Source organism: Manis javanica, chromosome X (genome assembly GCF_040802235.1).
Source record: "Manis javanica isolate MJ-LG chromosome X, MJ_LKY, whole genome shotgun sequence".
Classification (NCBI taxonomy): Eukaryota; Metazoa; Chordata; class Mammalia; order Pholidota; family Manidae; genus Manis; species Manis javanica.
The window spans coordinates 64,412,385-64,435,734 of record NC_133174.1 but is presented as its reverse complement, the minus strand read 5'-3'; the positions used below and the strand labels follow the sequence as shown (position 1 = coordinate 64,435,734).

The 23,350-nt window shown below is 36.4% G+C and overlaps 1 protein-coding gene across 7 annotated transcripts in view; it reads left to right on the top strand.

Annotated features, from left to right (window-relative positions):
- ATRX (ATRX chromatin remodeler) overlaps nucleotides 1-23,350 on the top strand; it is a 304,745-nt gene that overhangs the window by 162,496 nt on the left and 118,899 nt on the right. For all 7 annotated transcript variants that reach the window (XM_073227652.1, XM_037021777.2, XM_037021775.2 and 4 more), the window contains 2 exons: nucleotides 8,060-8,235; nucleotides 9,573-9,690. In XM_073227652.1, coding sequence (XP_073083753.1) covers nucleotides 8,060-8,235; nucleotides 9,573-9,690 — 294 coding nt within the window. The remainder of the gene's footprint in view (nucleotides 1-8,059; nucleotides 8,236-9,572; nucleotides 9,691-23,350) is intronic.

Here is a 23,350-nt window from a genome sequence, read left to right as displayed (position 1 = left end):
GGTTTAATTTTTTTCTTTTATTTTGGTATCATTAATCTATAATTACATGAGGAACATTATGTTTACTACACTCCCCCTATCACCAAGTCCCCTCCACAAACCCCATTACAGTAAATTTCCATCAGCATAGTAAGATGCTATAGAATCACTACTTCTCTGTGCTGCACAGCTCTCCCCACGCCCCCCTCCATTATACATGCTAATCATAATGCTCCCTTTCTTCCCCCCACCCCTTATCCCTCCCTTCCCACCCATCATCCCCAGTCCCTTTCCCTTTGGTAACTGTTAGTCCATTCTTGAGTTCTGTGATTCTGCTGTGTTTTGTTCCTTAAGTTTTTCCTTTGTTCTTATACTCCACAGATGAGTGAAATCACTTGGTACTTGTCTTTCTCCACCTGGCTTATTTCACTGAGCATAATACCGTCTAGCTCCATCTGTGTTGTTACAAATGGTAGGATTTGTTTTCTCCTTATGGCTGAATAATCTTCCATTCTGTATATGTACCACGTCTTCTTTATCCATTCATCTACTGATGGACACTTAGGTTGCTTCCATTTTTTTGGCTATTGTAAATGGTGCTGTGATAAACATAGGGGTGCATATGTCTTTTTCAAACTGGGCTGCTGCACACTTAGGGTAAATTCCTAGAAGTGGATTTCATGGGTCAAATGGTATTTCTATTTTGAGCTTTTTGAGGAACCTCCGTACTGCTTTCAACAATGGTTGAACTAATTTACATTCCCACCAGCAGTGTAGGAGGGTTCCCCTTTCTCCGCAACCTTGTCAACATTTGTTGTCGTTTGTCTTTTGGATGGTGGCAATCCTTACTGGTATGAGGTGATATCTCACTGTGGTTTTAATTTGTATTCTCTGATGATTAGCGATGTGGAGCATCTTGTCATGTGCCTGTTGGCCATCTGAATTTCTTCTTTGGAGAACTGTCTGTTCAACTCCTCTGCCCATTTTTTAATTGGCTTATTTGCTTTTTGTTTGTTGAGGTGCATGAGCTCTTTATATATTTTGGATGTCAACCCTTTATCAGATCTGTCATTAATGAATTTATTCTCCCATACTGCAGGATGCAGTTTTGTTGTATTGATGGTGTCCTTTGCTGTACAGAAGCTTTTCAGTTTCATATAGTCCCACTTGTTCATTTTTGCTTTTGTTTCCTTTGCCTGGGGAGATAATATTCATGAAGAAGTCACTCATGTTTATGTCCAAGAGATTTTTGCCTATGTTTTTTTCCAAGAGTTTTATGGTTTCATGAATTACTTTCAGGTCTTTGATCCATTTCGAGTTCACTTTTGTGTATGGGGTTAGACAGTGATCCAGTTCATTCTATTACATGTAGCTGTCCAGTTTTGCCAACACCAGCTGTTGAAGAGGCTGTCATTTCCCCATTGTATGTCCATGGGACCTTTATTGTATATTAATTGAGCATATATAGTTGAGTTAATATCTGGACTGTCTATTCTGCTCCACTGGTCCGTGGCTCTGCTCTTGTGCCAGAACCAAATTGTCTTGATTACTGTGGCTTTGTAGTAGAGCTTATAGTTGGGAAGCGATATCCCCCCCCACTTTATTCTTCTTTCTCAAGACTGCTTTGGCTTTTCGGGGTCTTTGGTGGTTCCATATGAATTTTAGAACTAAGTATTCCAGTTCATTGAAGAATGCTGTTGGTATTTTGATATGGATTGCATTGAATGTGTAGACTGTTTAGGCAGGACAGCCATTTTGACAATATTAATTCTTTCTAGTAAAGAGCATGGATGAGTTTCCATTTGTTAGTGTCGTCTTTAATTTCTATTAAGAGTGTCTTTTGTTTCCAGGGTATCGGTCTTTCACTTCCTTGGTTAGGTTTATTCCTAAGTATTTTATTCTTTTTGATGCAATTGTGAATGGAATTGTTTTCCTGATTTCTCTTTTTGTTAGTTCATTGTTAGTGTATAGGAAAGCCACAGATTTCTGTGTGTTAATTTTGTATCCTCCAACTTTGCTGTATTCCGATATCAGTTCTAGTAGTTTTGGAGTGGAGTCTTTAGGGTTTTTTATGTACAATATCATGTCATCTGCAAATAGTGACAGTTTGACTTCTTCCTTACCTATGAGGATGCCTTTTCTTTCTTTGTTTTGTCTGTTTGCCATGGACAGGACTTCCAGAACTATGTTGAATTAAAGTAGGGAGAGTGGGCATCCCTGCCTTGTTCCCAATATTAGAGGAAAAGCTTTCAGCTTCTCGCTGTTAAGCATGATGTTGGCTGTGGGTTTATCATATATGGCCTTTATTATGTTGAGGTACTTGCCCTCTATATGCATTTTGTTGAGAGTTTTTATCATGATTGGATGAATTTTGTCGAATGCTTTTTTAGTGTCTACGGAGATGATCATGTGGTTTTGTCCTTTTTGTTGATGTGGTGTATGATGTTGATGGATTTTCAATTGTTGTAGGATCCTTGCATCCCTGAGGTGAAACCCACTTGGTCATGGTGTATTATCCTCTTGATGTATTTTTGAATAAGGTTTGCTAATGTTTTGTTGATTATTTTTGCATCTATGTTCATCGGGGATATTGGTGTGTAATCTTTTTTGGTGGGGTTTTTGCCTGGTTTTGTTTAATTAGAGTGATGCTGGCTTCATAGAATGAGTTTGGAAGTATTCCCTCCTCTTCTATTTTTTGGAAAACTTTAGTAGGGAGAATTGGTATTATATCTTTTCTATGTGTGTGATAAAATTCCCAATTAAATCCATCTGGCATGGGGTTTTGCTCTTGGGTAGTTTTTTTGATTACCGCTTCAGTCATTGCTAGTAATTTGTCTGTTTAGATTTTCTGTTTCTTCCTGGGTCAGTCTTGGGAAGTTGTATTTTTCTAGCAAGTTGTCCATTCCTTCTAGGTTTTCCAGCTTGTTAGCATATAGATTTTCATAGTATTCTCTAATGATTCTCTGTATTTCTACGGGGTCTGTCATGATATTTCCTTTCTTGTTTCTGATTCTGTTGATGTGTGTAGGTTCTCTTTTTCTCTTAATACGTATGACTAGGGGCTTATCTATTTTGTTTATTTTCTCAAAGAACCACCTCTTGGTTTCATTGATTTTTTTTTCTATTTTATTCTCAATTTTATTTATTTCTTCTGTGATCTTTATTATGTCCCTCCTGCTGACTTTGGGCCTCGTTTGTTCTTCTTTTTCCAATTTCTTTAATTGTGACTTTAGACTATACATTTGGGTTTGTTCTTCCATCTTTAAGTAGGCCTGGCTTGCTCTATACTTTCCTCTTAGAACTGCTTTTTCTGTGTCCCACAGACATTGGGGCTTTTTGCTGTTGTTGTCATTTGTTTCCATATATTGCTTGATCTCTGTTTTAATTTCTTCCTTGATTCACTGATTATTTAGGAACATGTTGTTAAACCCCCATGTGTTTGTGAACCTTTTTATTTTGCACAATTAATTTCTACTTTTATACCTTTGTGGTCTGAGAAACTGTTTGGTGGAAATTCAGTCTTTTTGAATTTACTGAGGCTCTTTTTGTGGACTAGTATGTGCTCTATTCTGGAAAATGTTCCATGTTCCATATGTACTTGAGCAGAATGTTTTTCCTGCTACTTTGGGGTGTAGAGTTCTGTAGATGTCTGTTAGGTCCATCTGTTGTAATGTGTTGTTCAGTTCCTCTGTGTCATTACTTATTTTCTGTGTGGTGGATCTGTTCTTTTGAATGAGTGTTGTGTTAAAGTCTCCTAAAATGAATGCATTGCATTCTCTTTACTCCTTTAATTCTGTTTGTATTTGTTTCACATATTATCGTTGGTGCTCCTATATTGGGTGCATATATATTTATAGTAGTTATACCCACTTGTTGGACTGACCTCTTTATGATTATGTAATGTCCTTCTTTATCTCCTGTTACTTTTTTTGCTTTGAAGTCTATTTTGTCTGATAGCAGTACTGGAACACCTGCTTTTTTTTCCCTATTGTTTCCTGAAATATCTTTTTCCATCCCTTGACTTTTAGTCTCTGTATGGCTTTGGGTTTGAGGTGAGTCTTTTGTAAGCCGCATATAGATGGGTCTTGCTTTTTTATCCATTCATTCTGTTACTCTGTGTCTTTCGATTGGTGCATTCAGTCCATTTACATTTAGGGTGATTATTGAAAGATATGTACTTATTGCCATTGCAGGCTTTATATTTGTGTTTACCAAAGGTTCAAGAGTAGCTTCTTTACTATCTAACTGTCTAACCTAACTTTGCTTATTAAGCAATTATAAACCCAGTCTGATGATTCTTTATTTCTCTCCATTCTCATTCCTCGTCCTCCATTCTTTATGTTAGGTGTTTTATTCTGTACTCTGTCTTTTGTTTGACTGCCTTTTTGGGTAGTTGAATTTATTTTTTGCCTTTAGTTAGTATTTGGATGGTTGGCTTTCCTTGCTGTGATTTTATTTTCTTTGGTGACATCTATTTAGCCTTAGGAATGCTTCCATCTAGAGCAGTACCTTTAAAATATCCTGTAGAGGTGATTTTTGGGAAGCAAATTCCCTTAACTTTTTCTTCTCTGGAAATTGTTTAATCCCGCCTTCATCTTCAAATGATAATTGTGCTGGATACAGTATTCTTGGTTCTATGCCCTTCTGTTTTATTGCATTAAATATATCATGCCTTTCTCTTCTCCCCTGTAATGTTTCTGTTGGGAGGTCTGATGGTAGTCTGATATGTTTTCCTTTATAGGTGACCTTTTTAGTGTCTCTGGCTGCCTTTAATACTCTGTCTTTTCCTTGATCTTTGCCATTTTAATGATTATGTGTCCTGGTGTTGTTTTCCTTGGGTACCTTGTGTTGGGAGTTCTGCGGGCTTCCATGGTCTTGAAGACTATTTCCTTCCCCATTTTCGGGATGTTTTCAGCAATTATTTCTTCACAGACACTTTCTATCCCTTTTTGTCTCTATTCTACTTCTGGTACCCCTGTAATGCAAATATTATTCTGTTTGGCTTGGTCACACAGTTTTCTTAATATTCTTTCATTCCTGGAGATCCTTTTATCTCTCTCTGCCTCAGCTTCTCTGTGTTCCTGTTCTCTGATCTCTATTCCACTAACGGCCTCTTACACCTCATCCAGTCTATTCTTATGTCCTTCCAGAAATTGTTTTACTTCTGTATTCTCCCTAGTAACTTGATCCTTTAGCTCTTGCCTATTTCACTGTAGGTCCATCAACATTTTTGTGACATTTGTTTTGAATTCTTTTTCTGGAAGATTGGTTAAATCTATCCTCCCTGGGTCCCACTCCCGGATTGTCTGCGTAATTCTGGACTGGATCAAATTCTTCTGCCTTTTCATGGCGATAGAAGTAGTTGTAGGCCGTTGGCACGTCTGTCAGCTGGAAGAACAATGCCCCGCACACGGGAAGCATCTTTTGGTTTTCTTTCCTGAGTTGCCATGGTTGGGGCAGCCGTCCAGGCAGCCCAGAGCCCCGTGGGGAGAAGCAGGCGTGCCGCTTGTGCTCTTCTGCAAGAGCGGCGACCCTTGATGCCCTGTCTTAACTTTCTCTGTGTTGCATTTCCACGTGCCGGCAGGTGTTTCTGAGTCTGGTCTGGGTGGCTGTGGATTAGCCTCTGGGCAGCTGCTGTGGGTGTGGCCCTTCCCAGGCTGCTCCCCCTTGTATGGCAGGGCTGCCGTAGAGGAGGAATGGATAGGAGGCAGTTTATCACAATGAGGGGCTTCAGATCTGCACTGTTACCCAGGGTGTTAGGGCCCCTGGAGTTCCCTGGGATTCCCAGCTGCTGGGCTGAGTGTGCTGGGATGCTTCTGTCCAGCTGTGAGGCCCCTGTCTGTTTAAGACTTTCAAAAAGCACTTGATTTTCTTTTGTCCCAGGGGCTCTGGCTGCTGGGACCCTCACACAGATTCTACTGTTCCGTTTTCCTAATACCCAGCACACCATGCAGTGTGTGTCTGCGCTCCCGGTGCGGATGACTGGGGCTGGGTATATAGGAGTCCTGGGCTCCCACTCCCTCCCTGCTCTGACTCCTCTCCTCCCACTGGTGGGCTGGGGTCATGGGAGCTCTCTGGTTCCCCTGGGCCGCGGCTAGTATATTATACCCTTTGTCTGGTGCTGATGAGTTCTGGCAGATGTAGATGTAGCCTGGCTGTTGTACTGTATCTTTTGGTCTCTCTTTTAGGATTAGTTGTATTTGTTGAATTTTCCAAACTATACATGGTTTTGGGAGGAGATTTCTGCTGCCCTACTCACGCTGCCATCTTGGCTCCTCTCATGGCAACCCTTTTTAATGGCTGTGTGAAATCGAAAAAAATTCTGGAGCAACTGTAAAGAGAAATGCCAAATTATTGATGGTTACTGTTGCTTCAAATGCATACAAAATTAATGTGTAAGAAAGCCCATTCTTTCATGTTAACTACTTGAGGTTGGGGAGGGAAAAGGGGGAACCTTTTCTTAAAATGAAAATAATTGCTGCTATTTTCAATTTCTTGATCATTGAATGTGAGACCCTTCTAACATGATTTGAGAATCTGTACAAGTATATGCAGAGTTATTTTCCTATTTAAATATTTTTGGTTTGTTTTTAGAAAAAAATGGTAGGTGTCTAATTACTGTTTTGTTCATCGTTATATCATAGTAAAAGTTTTGAAACCATTGCATATTTGCTTCTGATGTGTCCCTTTGTGAAATTGGCACTTTGAGGCCAATGGAGAAATGCAGTATTCACATACCCTTTCATGCCCTACCCTCAGAAGTCCTGAGTTCAAACTACTGCCATTTTTAAACCCACAAAATGCTTATTCAGTTCAAAGTTAATACAAAAGTTCCAAAACTTGGTTTCTGATACTTGTAAATTTTTTCCTTAGTAGATACGAGTGTATAACCATTAATGTCATTAGGATTATATTGTTTCAAAAAGAGAAGGTGGAAGAACCATAATTCAGCATCTTTTATTACACTGTAGACTGCTGAAATCTTTTGGAAGGGTTGGGATATGCTGTTGGAAATGTACTTTGGAAAATATACAGTTAACATAACTCATGGCTTATTAAAAGAAAAAATTTTAAAAGAGCATCAGGTGTCTTAATTATAACTTTGAAAGTATAAATGTATATGTGACTATTCAGGAAATATTGTAACCAGATTTGGGGCAAGGAGCTGATAGGTAAATGAAAAGAAATGCCAAGTGTGAATGAATGTTTTAGGAAGGTCAAAATGGGTGGAGAGCTGTATCGAATCCATGTCAGGATAGGTTTTGCTGTGGCTGAGGACAGATAATGTGAATCACAGGAAGTAACTTGTGAATTCCGCTCCTTTTTATACGTGTGTGATAATACTAAAGAGAGAACAAGAATTTTCAGCAAATAACAAACCAAAATTTGCCACTATAATCCCATTGAATAGTTTTAATTACCTTTGTCTTTTTATATATTTTATTTCATTTAGTGTATTTATAGTAACTCAAATATTTTTTATTGTTTGTAATACTTGTTACTTACTGTAACCTGTATTTTATCCTTATTTTCATTTGTTTCAGTTTACCCCTGTTCTGTTACCCCATTGATAGAAGTGCTATTTCACATTGTGGTCCTATATAGTATAGAGTAACTGTTAAATATTAAGAACTTCTAGTACTACATCAGTTACTATAAATGTGATATAGCAGTTTATTACCTGACTTTATTATTTTGATTCAGTATCTGTATTTTTCACAAGGTATCTTTGGTGACCATTAAAATCATGGTCAGAATTAGGAGAACACTTGTTTTATACTTCATATCTATTGTAAGCCATAGTGAGTTAGAATAAAATGTTCTTAGCTGTTTTATTTAAACGTTCACATCAAGAATTTAGGGGTAGTTTTTCATTTGAATTTCTCATCTGGTTTAGATAATACAGTTTTTGATCAGACTTGTTGCCAGTGTTAGTTTGCACTTAGTTTGGTGTTCTTTCTTTATAGTTGAATTCTAATGCTTCCATGGCATTCATTTTGACATGAGCATTTTATTAGAGAATAATTCTGAGTCATTTTTTTAGTCATTAATGTTAATGAACTAATGTTTTCTCTCTTAGATCATTGCATGGTTAACTTTATCAAGGAAAATTTGCTTGGATCCATTAAGGAGTTCAGAAATCGATTTATAAATCCAATTCAAAATGGTCAGTGTGCAGATTCTACCATGGTAGATGTCAGAGTGATGAAAAAACGTGCTCACATTCTCTATGAGATGTTAGCTGGATGTGTACAGGTACGGATAACATTGCACAGTAGTAAAATATTGTTACTTCATCATATTGCAATCCCAGAATGTTTTCTGAATATAAACTTACTTGTTTTTTCTCTCCCCGGTTTTCAGTATGTAATTTTACTGTTAAATATCCTTGCATTGTCCTCAAGTTTATACAACATTAAACTTGAAAAGGGAAGTCCCATTGAGAATTTTAGAACATAATTGGTTAATTCATTTGCCAAGTCTATAGCTTCATATTTTAATATGTTTATGTTTAGATTCCTCATGTATGATAGGGAGTATGTATAAGAAACACAGGTATTATGACTGAAATTTCTGTGCTCATCCTAATTCTATAGAATTCTAAACCTTATTTGAAATGGTGGTAGGAAAGGCAATTATGAATTATGAGAGGAGTCATTTTTAATGTAATCTTGAAGAAGACATTTTATTACTTTCAAGTACATACAGTAACTCAAATTGGGCTGATAGTGTTTACATACAGATCTTCAGTAATCTCTATTAATGAGTAGAGAAGTATATAGAGGCTGGGCAAGCAGTTAATAGATATCAAGATCCGTACTTTTTCTGTAGACACTAGATATTAATGGTATCCACAAAGATAACAAATGAGGTTATCCTTCTGGCTGGATATGCTGCCATCATATAAGGCAGAGTCATCCTGTTTGTTTAGGTTGGCAACAGGTATTAGTAATCTTTTTCTGCATTGCTGCTACTAATTAGGAACATTTTTCTGGTTTAGGTAGTCATCTGTATCTAGCACGTTAGTGTTCTTTCTTTCCCATAATTAAATTATTTCAAGTGTGCTTATACATGGCTTGCTTTCTCAGTTGGTCAAACATTCCCTCTGAAATCATGTTATCCTGTGGCATATCAGCACATCTTACCCAAAGGACAACCCATACTGCATCAAACGTTGATTCATAAGTTTTACTATATGATTAAAGCTAGTCTTTTTGATAACACTATTTACTACATCCCCTCCCCACCTGATTTTCTTTTCTTTTTTCTCCTATATAGAGGAGAGTATGAAAACCTAAATTGCTCACTTGGTAATATGACTGCTTCAATTTAAAACCTGCCTGGTGTGTTGCAGTATCTTTTTACCAGTGCATCATATAGTGTGGTTATGTGAAATACATTAACTGCAATCATGTGGGGATCATTGTGTGATTAAAGAGGGTAAATATGTTCAACAGAATGTTTTCTTACATGATTGGTCCCTATCTATTTATGTGTATCTTTAGTTGCAAGCACTGCTAATTCTTAGAGCAGTTAATTCCTGTCATATATTTTGGTTGACTAATTTTCATTTTCTTTCTTGTTATTTACAGAGGAAGGATTATACAGCATTAACAAAGTTCTTGCCTCCAAAACATGAATATGTGTTAGCTGTGAGAATGACTCCTATTCAGTGCAAGCTCTATCAGTACTATTTAGATCACTTAACAGGTAACAGATACACTTAGTTTATTGTTTTTATCTTATTTCTAAAGACATTCTTTTTCTGAAGAATGCTGTCTTGGTAGTTTTACAATGTTAGTTGTTTTTCAATTTTGCACTTGAATAAAATAGGTTATGCACAGAATATTTCTAAAATCTAATGTTAAAATAAAATTAAGGAATGAACTGGTGAAAAAACATACATAACATATAAAACAATGCTCTTAATTTGTAAAGAGCTTTTATTTCAGAAAAATTATAAATTGAATAAATCCCTGAAAGAAGATATATAAAAATCCAGTATATTTTTAATAGCCATTCAACTACATTAATAATAAAAGGCAGGTAAATAAATCCATTAAATCCATTTCTCAGTTATCAAATTGTCATAGTTTGTAGGAAAATTAAAGGCAAAATACAGGCAGGTCATAGGTATCATGCTCCGAACATTACAATAAAAATACACACAAATGCCTAAGCTACACCAAAATGTTAACATAGGTTTTTTTCTGGGTGGTTTCATTATGGGGAACTTTTAGTTTATTTCCTCCTCTTTCTATGTGCTTTTTAAAAATGCAGTGACTAGGCATTGTTTTATCAATGAATGTGTGTGTGTTTGTGTGTCTGTCACTGTATACCCAAGGGTGTCACTGTTCACAGAGGAAAATCTAGTGTCTGGTCTAGAGTGATATTTCTTACTTGTTGGTCAGTTTATTCTGGTAGCTTTTCCCAATTGATGTACCAGGTTTATTTAGGGATTGAAGGTTAAAAGGTACCCTTTACTCATTGTGTATATAAAAATTGATCAAAAAATAATGGAGTGTGAAAGTGTGTTCACACATACTAAAATGATACTTCATATATTAGTAAAGTGAAATTCTTAATTGCCTACGTTTTAGAGTACAGTGACCCTCAAAAATTGTTCTGTTTGGGGAAACCAAAATTTGAATGGTAGTACTTTACTGAAGTGCTTTTTTGCTATATTACAGAAACAGAATTTTCTTACTGTTTGGAAGAAAATCATTTTTAATGAGGCTCACATTTTCATTTGTATATCAATCAGAAGCTGTTAGATCTATTCTGTTCTGAATGACAAAAATAGGGACATAATTAAGTAACCAAATAATAGTCATCTCAATGAGGTAGATACTATGCAGTTTAAGGATGAGGGGAATGTCTAGACCTCTTTCATTAATCTCTTGAGTAATAAAAGGTACTAAATTTTGTCATTTAATTTAATGTTTTTTCCATTTAAGATTCTGTTTTAAATTAGAGGAAGTACTAGCTACAGTGTTTTCAAATACTAGAGAATCTGTTTTGTTTGATAACCAATAGCAAAATATTAATAGCTCCAGTACACTTAAAATCTGCTGTTTTGAGAGCAATGCAGTATTTAAGAATTGAGGGGGCCTCATTCTTTCTGACTTTAATTGTTAGCAATAAATATCTAAAATACTAATTGCCAAAGATTGTAAACTCTGAAAGTTATGATAAATTATCATTTGGTGCCATGAATATTTCAATCATGAAAATATCTAAATGTGGCATTTTATTTTCCCTAAAGCAGAAAGAATAACCTGAGTTAGTAGTCCCTTTAAAAAGACTTCCTTAAAAGGCCAAATGGCTTATACTAAAGGCTACTTACTCTTGATTCTCAGTAAAAACCATCAGAGTATTTTCCCAAAATGTCACGAACCTATCTCATTTGCATTTAAAACTTTTTTGTATTTTATCTTTTATATATTCCAAAAATTATTTCATTTCTATATTTGACTCTTTTTGGATTACACTTGGTTTTAAGAAGTTCACTTAAATTTTTATTTTAATATTAGCAACAGTTTGATGTTAATTTGAGTAGTGACAACAATATACTTAATATTTGCGGAATTAAAGGCATAAGAGATTGACTGTAATGAATTGCCAGGAAATAAAATCCTCTTAATTATCCCTTATTCCCCTTTTTTCAGTATAATCCTGCAGTCTTCCCTTTATTGTCAGGTATCAGAAGTTTATATTTATATGTAAGTCTCTGCTTTCAGTAATCACTTTAGGTTTTACAAGTGTGAATATTTAACTTTTTAATAAGTAAACATTAACCTGATATTAAGCTTAAATCATTAAAATCCATACACTGTCATAAGGCATGCAAAAATGGAGCATGTGAAAAGACAACCCACAGAATGGGGGAAAATATTTGCAAGTCACATATCTGACAAGGGGTTAATATCCAGATAAAAGAAGTCCTACAAGTCAAAAACAATACAAATCAAACAGCTGAATTAAAAAATGGACAATGGACTTCCACAGACTTTTCTCCAAAGAAGATATACAAATGGCCAATAAGCACATAAAAAGGTACTCTATATCATTACTAGTTATTAGGGAAATGCAAATCAAAATCATGAAATACCACTTTACATGCTGTAGCATGGCAATTGTCAATTAAGTAAATAAGTACATAAGTAAACATAAATAAAGATAAAGTAAATAATAAATAGATAAAAATAACTAATGAATGAATAAATAGAAAAAAAACCAACCAAACAAACAAGTGTTGGCAAACGTGGAGAAATTAGAACCCAGGTGCATTGTTTATAGAAAGTAGTAAAATGACACAGCTGTAGAGAAAGTAGTGTGGTAGTTCCTCAGAGTTAAACAGAATTACTACATGGTCTAGCAGTTCCACTTCTAGGTATATAAAATAATTGAAAGCAGGAACTCAGGTACTTAGATACTCATGTTTATATAGCTGCATTATTCATAAGAGGCAAAAAGGTGGAAGGAACCCAAGTGTCCATTCACAGATGACTAAATAAATAAAATGTAACATACACATACAATGGAGTATTATTCAGTCTTAGAAAGGAAATTCTGACACTGGTTACAATATGAATGGATGCTTAAGATACTCATGCTGAGTGTCATAAGCCATACAAAAAAGGACAAATACTGTATTCTACTTAGAGATACCTAGACTAGGCAGATTCATAGAGGCAAAAAAGTAGAAAGGTGTAGTATAGGGTGATTGGATGCAGAGTTATTTTTAATGGGTACAGAGTTTCTGTTTAAAGTGATGAAAAAGTTCTATAAATGGAGAGTGGTGATGGTTGCACAACATTGTGATTATAGTTAATGCAACTAAATTGTACTCTTATAAATGGAAAACAGTAACATGCTTATTTCTAAAAACACAGGTCCAGGTGCCATACTTAAGAGATTGAATCAGTGGGTCTGGAGAACTCAGGCATCTGCATTTTTTTAAGCCTTACAGGTTATTGTAATATACCCCTAAGTACTTTTTCTTTCATTCTTTCATTCATTCATTCATTCATTTATATTAATTGTGGTTTTTAAATTCTTTATTAAGGTATTATTGATATACACTCTTATGAAGGTTACACATGAAAAAGCAATGTGGTTACTACATTTACCCATATTATCAAGTCTCCACACATATCCCAGTGCAGTTAATGTCCATAAGTGTAGTAAGTTGCCACAGATTCACGATTTCCCTTCTCTGTGCTACACGGTTTTTCCTGGGATCTCCCACACCATGTGTACTAAACATAATACCCCTCAATCCTCTTCTCCTTCCCTCCTCACCCGCCCTCCCACATCCCTCCCTTTTCGTAACCACTAGTTCTTTCATGGAGTCTCTGAGTCGGCTGCTATTTTGTTCCTTCAGTTTTGTTTCATTGTTATACTCCACAAATGAGGGAAATCATTTGGCAGTTGTCTTTCTCCACCTGGCTTATTTCACTGAGCATAATGTCCTACAGCTCCATCCATGTTGTTGCAAATGATAGGATTTGTTTCTTTCTTATGGCTGAATAGTATTCCATTGTGTATATGTACCACCTCTTCTTTATCTATTCATCTACTGATGGACACTTAGGTTGCTTCCATATCTTGGCTATTGTAAAAAGTACTGCAATAAACAGGGGTGCATATGTCTTTTTGAATCTGAGAATCTGTGTTCTTTGGGTAAATTCCAAGGACTGGGATTCCTGGGTCAAATGGTATTTCTCTTTTTAGTTTTTTGAGGAACCTCCATATTGCTTTCCACAATGGTTGAACTAGCTTATATTCCCACTAGCAGTGTAGGAGGGTTCCCCTTTCTCCACATCCCGGCCAGCATTTGTTGCTCTTATTCTTTTCGGTGGTGGCGATCCTTACTAGTGTGAGGTGATATCTCATTATGGTTTTAATTTGCATTTCCCTGATGATAGTGATGTGGAGCATCTTTTCATGTGTCTGTTGGCCATCTGAATTTCTTCTTTGGAAAGCTGTCCCTTCGTATCCTCTGCCAATTTGTTAATCGGGTTATGTGCTTTGGGTGTTGCGACGTGTGAGTTCTTTATATATTTTGGATGCTAACACCTTGTCGGATATGTCATTTACAAACATATTCTTCCATACCATAGGTTGCCTTTTTGTTCTGTTAATGGTGTCCTTTGCAGTGCAGAAACTTTTTAGTTTCATCTATTCCCATGAGTTCATTTTCGGTTTTGTTTCCCTTGCTCGACAAGATGGCATTCAGGAAGAAGTTGCTCAAGCTTATCTTCAGGAGATTTTTGCCTATTTTGTCTTCTAAGAGTTTTATGATTTCATGACTTACATTCAGGTCTTTGATCCATTTCAAGTTTACTTTTGTGTATGGGATTAAAGAATAATCCAGTTTCATTCTCTTGAATGTAGCTGTCCAGTTTTGCCAACACCAGCTGTTGAAGAGGCTGTCATTTCCCCAATGTATGTCCATGGCTCCTTTATCATATATTAATTGACCACACATGGTTGGGTTTATATCAGGGCTCTCTAGTCTGTTCCATTGGTCTGTGGTTCTGTTCTTTTGCCATTACCAAATTCTCTTGATTACTGTGGCTTTGTAGAAGAGCTTGAAGTTGGAGAGCATAATCCCTACACTTTATTCTTCCTTCTCAGGATTGCTTTGGCTATTCAGGGTCTTTTGTGGTTCCATATGAATATTAGAATGATTTTCTTTAGTTTGTTGAAGAATGCTGTTGGTATTTTGATAGGAGTTGCATTGAATCTGTAGATTGCTTTAGGCAGGATTTCCATTTTGACAATATTAATTATTCCTAACCATGAGCATGGGATGTGTTTCCATTTATTGGTATCTTCTTTAATTTCTCTCTTGACTGTCTTGTAGTTCTCAGGGTATAGGTTTTTCACTTCCTTGGTTAAATTTATTCCTAGGTGTTTATTCTTTTTGATGGAATTGTGAATGGAATTGTTTTCCTGATTTCTCTTTCTGCTAGTTCATTGTTAGTGTATAGGAATGCAACAGATTTCTATGCATTAATTTTGTATCCTGCAACATTGCTGAATTCAGATATTAGTTCTGTTAGTTTTGGAGTGGAGTCTTTAGGATTTTTTATATACAATATCATGTCATCTGCAAATAGTGACAGTTTGATTTTTTTCTTTACCAATATGGATGCCTTTTATTTCTTTGTTTTGCATGATTGCCATGGCTAGTACCTCCGGTACTACATTGAATAACAGTGGGGAGAGTGGGCATCCCTGTCTTGTTCCCGATCTTAGAGGAAAAGCTTTCAGCTTCTTGCTGTTAAGTATGATGTTCGCTCTGGGTTTGTCATATATGGCCTTTATTGTGTTGAGGTACTTGCCCTCTATACCCATTTTGTTGAGAGTTTTTATCATGAATGGATGGTGAATTTTGTCGAATGCTTTTTCAGCGTCTATGGAAATGATCATGTGGTTTTTGTCCTTTTTATTGATGTGGTGGATGATGTTGATGGATTTTTGAATGTCGTACCATCCTTGCATCCCTGGGATGAATCCCACTTGGTCATGGTGTATGATCCTCTTGATGTATTTTTGAATTCGGTTTGATAATATTTTGTTGAGTATTTTTGCATCTACATTCATCAGGGATATTGGTGTGTAGTTTTCTTTTTTGGTGGGTTCTTTGCCTGGTTTTGGTATTAGGGTGATGTTGGCTTCATAGAAAGAGTTTGGGAGTATTCCCTCCTCTTCTGTTTTTTGGAAAACTTTAAGGAGAATGGGGATTATATCTTCTCTGTATGTCTGATAAAATTCTGAGGTAAATCCGTCTTGCCCAGGGGTTTTGTTCTTGGGTAGTTTTTTGATTACCGAATCAATTTCTTTGCTCTTAATTGGTTTGTTTAGATTTTTTGTTTCTTCCTTGGTCAGTCTTGGAAGGTTGTATTTGTATTTTTCTAGGAAGTTGTCCATTTCTTCTAGGTTTTCCAGCTTGTTAGCATATAGGTTTTCATGGGTGCATAGATATTTATAATGGTTAGATATTCTTGTTGTACTCATCCCTTTATCATTATATAATGTCCTTCTTTGTCTCTTATGATCTTTGTTTTGTAATCTGTTTTGTCTGTAATGTTTCTGTTGAGAAGTCTCATGATAGCCTGATGGGTTTTCCTTTGTAGGTGACCTTTTTTGTCTCTCTGGATGCCTTTAATACACTGTCCTTGTCTTTGACCTTTGACATTTTAATTATTATATGTCTTGGTGTTGTCCTCCTTGGGTCCCTTGTGTTGGGAGATCTGTGGTCTTCCATGGTCTGAGAGACTATTTCCTCCCATAGTTTGGGGAAGTTTTCAACAGTTGTTTCTTCAAAGACAGTTTCTATCCCTTTTTATCTCTCTTCTTCTTCTGGTACACCTATAATGCAAATATTGTTCCATTTGGATTGGTCACACTGTTCTCTTAATGTTCCTTTATTCGTGGAGATCCTTTGATCTCTCTCTGCCTCAGCTTCTCTGTATTCCTGTTCTCTGATTTCTATTCCATTAACGGTCTCTTGCACCTCATTCAGTCCACTCTTAAGTTCTTCCAGAGATTGTTTTATTTCTGTGTTCTCCTTCCTTACTTGATCCTTTAGCTCTTGCCTATTTCTCTGCAGGTCCGTCATCATGGTTATGACCTTTATTTTGAATTCTTTTTCAGGAAGATTGGGCCCTTTCTCGGGGGTTCTCTGGGTAATTCTCAACTGGACCAAATTCTTCTGCCTTTTCATGGCGATAGAGGTAGTCATAGGCAGGTGGCACGTGTGTCAGCTGGGAGAACAATATCCCTTCCTGCTTGCTGGTCACTCTTCCCCTTTCTGCTCCCTGTGTCAGTCACCCTTACACCGGGAGCAGCTTCTCGGTTAATACCCTGAGCCGCCATGGGCTGGGCTGTCCAGAGCCCTGCGGGAATCGGAAGACGCACCAGGTGTGCTCTCCTGCATGAATGGTGTCTCTTTGCTACCTGCCCCATATTCCTCTGCCTGCGCTGTGTTGCTGTGTGCCAGCGGCAGTCACCGTGTCTGGTCCAGGTAGCTGCACATTGAGAGATGACTGGGTGGCTGCTGTGGGCATGGCCTCTGTCAGTCTGCTCTGTCACTTTGGCTGGACCATGCTGGAAGTGGAATGAATGGCAGTCTGTTTATATCCCTGAGGGTTGTCAGAGGTGCACTGCCTCCCAGGAGGCTGGGGCACCTGATGCTTCTCAGAATTCCCAGCCTGCTGTGCAGAGTGTGTCAGGACAATTCCTTCCAGCTGTGAAGCCCCTGTCTCTTTAAGACTTTCAAAAAGCACTGGGTTTTCTTTGGTCCCAGGGGAGCCAGCTGCACTGACTCACTCACAGATTTTACTTTTCCGTTTCCATAAAATCCAGCACACCATGCAGTGTGTTTCTGCGCTCCCTGTGTGGTTTACTAGGTCTGGTTATTTAGCAGTCCTGCTCTTCCCCTCCCTCCCGTCTCCCACTCCTTTCCTCCTGCTGGTGAGCTGGGGTAAGGGGAGCGCTCGGGTCCCACTGGGCTGCGGCTTGTATCTTACCCCCTTCATGACATGCCAAGTTTTCACAGATGTAGATGTAGCCTGTCTGTTGTACTGTATCCTCTGATCTCTCTTTTAGGAATAGTTGTATTTGTTGCATTTTCAAAAATATATGTAGTTTTGGGAGGAGATTTCCGCTGATCTACTCACGCTGCCATCTTCACTCCTCTCTAGAAGTCTATTTAGTCTGATACAAGTACTGCAACACCTGCTTTTTTGTCCCTTTTGTGTGTAGGAAATATCTTTTTCCATCCCTTCACTTTTAGTCTGTATATGTCTTTGAGTTTGAGGTGAGTCTCTTGTAAGCCGCATATAGAAGGGTCTTTTTTTTTAATCCATTCAGCGACTCTGTGTCTTTTGATTGGTGCATTCAGTCCATTTACATTTTGGGTGATTATCGGTATATATGTATTTATTGCCATTTAGGCTTTGAATTTGTGGTCACCAAAGGTTCAAGGGTAGCTTCCTTACTATCTAACCATCTAACTTTAGCTCACTTATTATGCTGTCATAAACACAGTCTGATTATTTATTTCTCTCCCTTCTTTTCTTCCTCCTCTACTCTTTGTATTTTAAGTGTTTTATTCTGTAGTCTTGGGTTTCCCTTGACTCATTCTGTAGATAGCTTATTTTATTTTGCCTTTAGTTAGTATTTGGTTGTTCTACTTTCTTTGCTGTGATTTAATCTGGTGACATCTGTTTATCCTTAGGAGTCCTTCCATCTTGAGCAGTCCCTTTATAATACACTATGGAGGTGGTTTATGGGAGGTAAATTCCCTCAACTTTTGCTTATCTGGGATTTGTTTAATTCCTCCTTCAAATTTAAATGATAGGGTTTCAATTTTTACAATATTAGTTTTCTCTATCCATGAGCATGGGATGTATTTACATTTATTGGCGTCTTCTTTAATTTTTCTCATGAGTCTCTTGTCATTTTCAGGGTATAGGTCTTTCACCTCCTTGGTTAGGTTTGTTCCTAATTATTTTATTCTTTTGGATGCAATTGTGAATGGAATTGTGTTCCTGGTTTCTCTTTCTCCTGGTTCATCGTTAATGTACAGGAAAGCAACAGATGTCTGCAACTTTGCTGAATTTTGTTATTAGTTCCAGTTGTTTTGGGGTGGATTCTTTAGGGTTTTTTATTTATGATATAATGTAATCTAGAAACAGTGACAATTTTACTTCTTCCTTACCAATCTGGATGCCTTTTCTTTCTTTGTGTTGTCTGATTGCTGTGGCTACATCCTCCAGTAGTATGTTGAATAAAATTAGGGAGACTAGGCATCCTTGTCTTGTTCCTGATTTGAGAGTAAAATCTTCCAGCTTTTTGCTGTTAAGTATGATGTTGGCTGTGGGTTTGTCGCATATGGTCTTTATTATGTTGAGGTATTTACTGTCTATCCCCATTTTGTTGAAAGATTTTATCGTGAATGGATGTTGAATTTTGTCAAATGCTTTTTCAGCATATATTGAGATGCTCATGTGATTTTTGTCCTTTTTGTTGATGTGGTATACTGCATTGATTGATTTACAAATATTGTTGTGCTATCCTTCTACCCCTGGAATAAATCCTACCTGATCATGATGGATGATCTTTTTGATATATTTTTGAATTCTGTTGGCTAATATTTTATTGAGTATTTTTGCATGTGTGTTCATCAGGGATATTGGTCTGCAATTTTCTTTTTTGGTGTTGTCTTTGCCTGGTTTTGGTATTAGAGTGATGTTGGCCTCATAGCATGAGTTTGGAGATATTCCCTCTTCTACTTTTTGGAAAACATTAAGGAGGATAGGTATTAGGTCTTCTCTGAGTGTTTGATAAAATTCAGCAGTGAAGCCATCTGCTCAGGTATTTTGTTCTTAGGTAGCTTTTTTTATTGCCGATTCCATTTCATTGGTGATAATTGGTCTGTTCAGATTTTCTGTTTCTTCCTGGGTCAGTCTTGGAAGGTTGTATTTTTCTGAAAAGCTGGCAGTTTCTTCTAGGTTATTCAGTTCATTCACATATACAGTTTTGTAGTATTCTTTAACAATTCTTTGTATTTCTGTGGTGTATGTAGTGATTTTTGCTTTCTCATCTGTTTCTGTTTATGTGTGTACACCTTTTTTTTCTTGTATGTCTGGCTAGGGTTTTATCCATTTTGTTTATTTTCTCAAAGAACCAATTCCTGCTTTCATTGATTCTTTCTATTGTTCTCCATTTTATTTATTTCTGCTCTACTCTTTATTATGTCCCTCCTTCTACTGCCTTTGGGCCTCATTTGTTCTTCTTTTTCTGGTATCATTGATTGTGAATTTAGGCTGTTTATTTGGGATTGTTCTTCTTTCTTAAGGTAAGTTTGTTTTTCAATATACTTCCCTCTTAGAACAGCCTTCACTGCATCCCACAGATTTGGGATGTTCAGTTGTATTCTTTTGTCTCCTTATATTGCTTGATTTCTTTTTTTATTTGGTCATTGATCTTTGATTATTTTGGAGAATGTTGTTAAGCCTCCATGTGTTTGTGGGCTTTTTTGTTTGCACAATTTATTTCTGGTTTCATACCTTTGTGGTCTGAGACGCTGGTTGGTACTATTCAAATCTTTCTGAATTTATTGAGACCCTTTTTGTGGTATAGTATGTAATCTATTCTTCAAAATATTCCATGTGCACCTGAGAACAGTGTGTATCCTGCTGCCTTTGGATGGAGTGCTCTATAGAGGTCTGTTAGGTCCCCTGTTCTAATGTTTTATTCAGTGCCTCTGTCTCCTTATTTTCTGTTTGATTGATCTGTCTTTTGGACTGGTGTGTTGAAGTCTCTGAAAATGAATTCATTGCATTCTGTTTCCCCTTTTAACTCTTTTAGTATTTGTTTCACATACTTATTTGCTCCTGTGTTGGGTGCATCGATATATATAATGGTTATATCCTCTTGTTGGGCTGACCACTTTATCATTATGTAATATTCTTCTTTGTCTCTTGTTGCACAGAACCAGGAGGCAGTGTCACCACTGAGGCAGAACCTGGAATGATCTGTCCCTAAATCAAGGAATTCTGGTAGCCACTGGAGGCTAAAAGAGGCAAAGAACAAATTCTGTCTTGGAGTTCCCATGGGGAGCACACCCTGTGGACACTTTGATTTTGTCTCAGTGGGACTGATTTTGGGTTTCTGATCTCCTGACCTGTGAAGGAGTACAATTCTGTTGTTATAAGATTTTGTATTTGTGGTCATTTGTTATGGCAGTCATAGGAAACCAATTCAGGCAGTGAGTTTTCCCCAAATACTCTTCTTTTGCCTTGAACCCTGGTTGACAGCACAGTAATCATCTGAGAAGCTTCTTAGAGAGTTTAGGTTTCTGTACATTACCATAGATCTAAGGAATCAGAATTTCTAGGACTGGGATCCAAGTACTTGCATGTTTAGCAAACTGTCTAGGTAGTTCCAATGTGCACTAGGTTTGAAAAACATTTCATTGGGATGGTGTTTTGGTTTCGTATTGCTGCTTTAAAAAATTGCCACAAATTTTTTTTGGCAGCATAGATTTGTTCTCTTAGAAATCTGTGGATCAGAGATCCCAGGTTAGTTTCACTGGGGTTAAGTTAGCACGGCTGGATCTTTCTGGATCCTCTAGGAAGGTGAAATGTTTGCATGCCTTTTTCAGTATGTGGTGACTGCCTGTATTCTCTATCTTCTAAGTATATCACAACAATCTCTGCTCATATCATGACATCACATTCTCTGATTCTCACTTCTAGGTCCCTCTTACAGCATCATAGTTGTTGTGTTGGTCCCACCTGGATGATCTAGGATGGTCTTCTTCATTTTAGAGTCCTTATCTTGATTATATGCGCAACGTCCTTTTTGCCATAAAGAATAACATTCATGGGTGCTTGGGGGTAAGATGTGGGTATAGTTGGGGGACCATTATTTAGTTTACCACAGAGTCCATGATAACATCTCATGTAGAAGGTGTAGATGTAAATGAGGTTCAATAACAGATTATGTGTTTACCTTCCTTTTTTAGTACTTCATTTTTCCATGTATGATTTCAGTCATATTTTTCAATGCTCTTATGAGTAGAGAACATTATTAGGTGGATGCTTATTTGGCCAACTCCTTTTTATGTGATTCCCCTTCCCTATAAATAATATCAACTCTAATACAAGTCAGTTGTATAAATAGAGGAAATTTTAGTTTTCTACCTTGAAAAATTTCCTCCTTTTTCTGCCTTAGCCATTTGGGCCTAAATTCTTAGGAATATTTTGTATAATACAAGATATTTATAACATGTACTAGAGTAGTGTTTTCTCCCTACAAAACAAAAATTGATTTTTTAGTCAGTCTTTCTTGCAGAGTAAAATGATAGTTACGTTTAGCTCATCATTTTTGAAATCTCTTTTTCCTTCACATTAATTGTAGAAACTCATCAATCTTTCACTGATGGATAGGACAGATAGGTGGAAGATCAACAAGGCAATAGAAGACTTGAGAAACAATATAAACCAATTAGACCTGACATATCTGTAAAAACATTCCTTCCAACAGCCCAGAAAAATTCAAGTGCACATGAAACATTCTCTAAAAATAAACCATATTTTAGACCACAAAACAAGCTTCAATTAATATAAAAGACTAACATCCCTCAGAACATTTACTTAACCACATTGGAATTGAATAAAAAATGAGTGAAGTGAAAAAATTCAGAAATATGTGTAAATGATAAGCTTGTAAACAGTGGGTGAAAGAATAAATCACAAGGAAAATTAGAACATATTTAGAGATGATTGAAAACAAAAACACAAGGTACTAAAATAATAGGATGCAGGTAAAGCAATACTTACAGTGAAATTTATAACTGTAAATGCATATATTAAGAAAGATCTCAAATTTATAATCTAACTTTCTACCTCAAGAAAGTGAAATAAAAATAAACTAAACCTATATCAAGTAAAAGGAAGGAAATAATAAAGGCTAGAGCAGAAATACATGTAAAGGAGAAAAGAAAATTGTGGAGTAAATCATTTAAACCAGAGGTACTTCTTTGGAAAGATTAATGTAATTGATAACTCTATCTGTACTTAAAAATTAATAGAAGATACATGAATACCTAAAATCAGGAATGAAAGAACATCACTATTGACCTTATAGAAATAAAAGAATTATAAGGAAATGCTATCAGCAGTTGTATATCAAGAAAATACATACCTCATTTTCACAGCTATAATTTCTATCATACATGGTGAAAATAACTAATCAGGTAAAATAATCAGTACCAGATTTGTAATTTTGTTAGTGTTTCATGTCATTACTAAATTTTCTCTTGTTCAGGGAGGCAAGACTTAGTTGGTGAATTTACATCTTTTAAAACTGGACAGAACAATGTTACTAGTTACATGCTATTTTTATCTTTTAATCAGCTTTGTTCTTTTGCATTTTACCCCTTGATAAATGTTTCATGTTAATGAAATGGGTATTCATTTCATTTTCATAAATAAAAGTATATTTTTATTTAATTTACTCTGGGCAGAAGAAATTTAATGTTTACATCATGAAAAGCATAATTTTTCAACTACTTTTCTGTGTAAGAGTAGTTGGAAAGAGTGGCGAAAGGAGTGTGTACAAAGGGAGTTTGTGGGAACTTACTGGAGTATATGAACCTGAATAAGAAAAAATTACATAATAATTTTCAATAACTTCTAACGAAATGTAGCTTATTTTTCAATTACCAATGTAGACAATACACCATAGTAGTATTGGTGGTAACTGTGACTTTGTTAGCAATAGAAATTAGAATGTTTTTATATATTATTTTTATTGGTATTTCAAAATTATTTACATTTATTGGTAT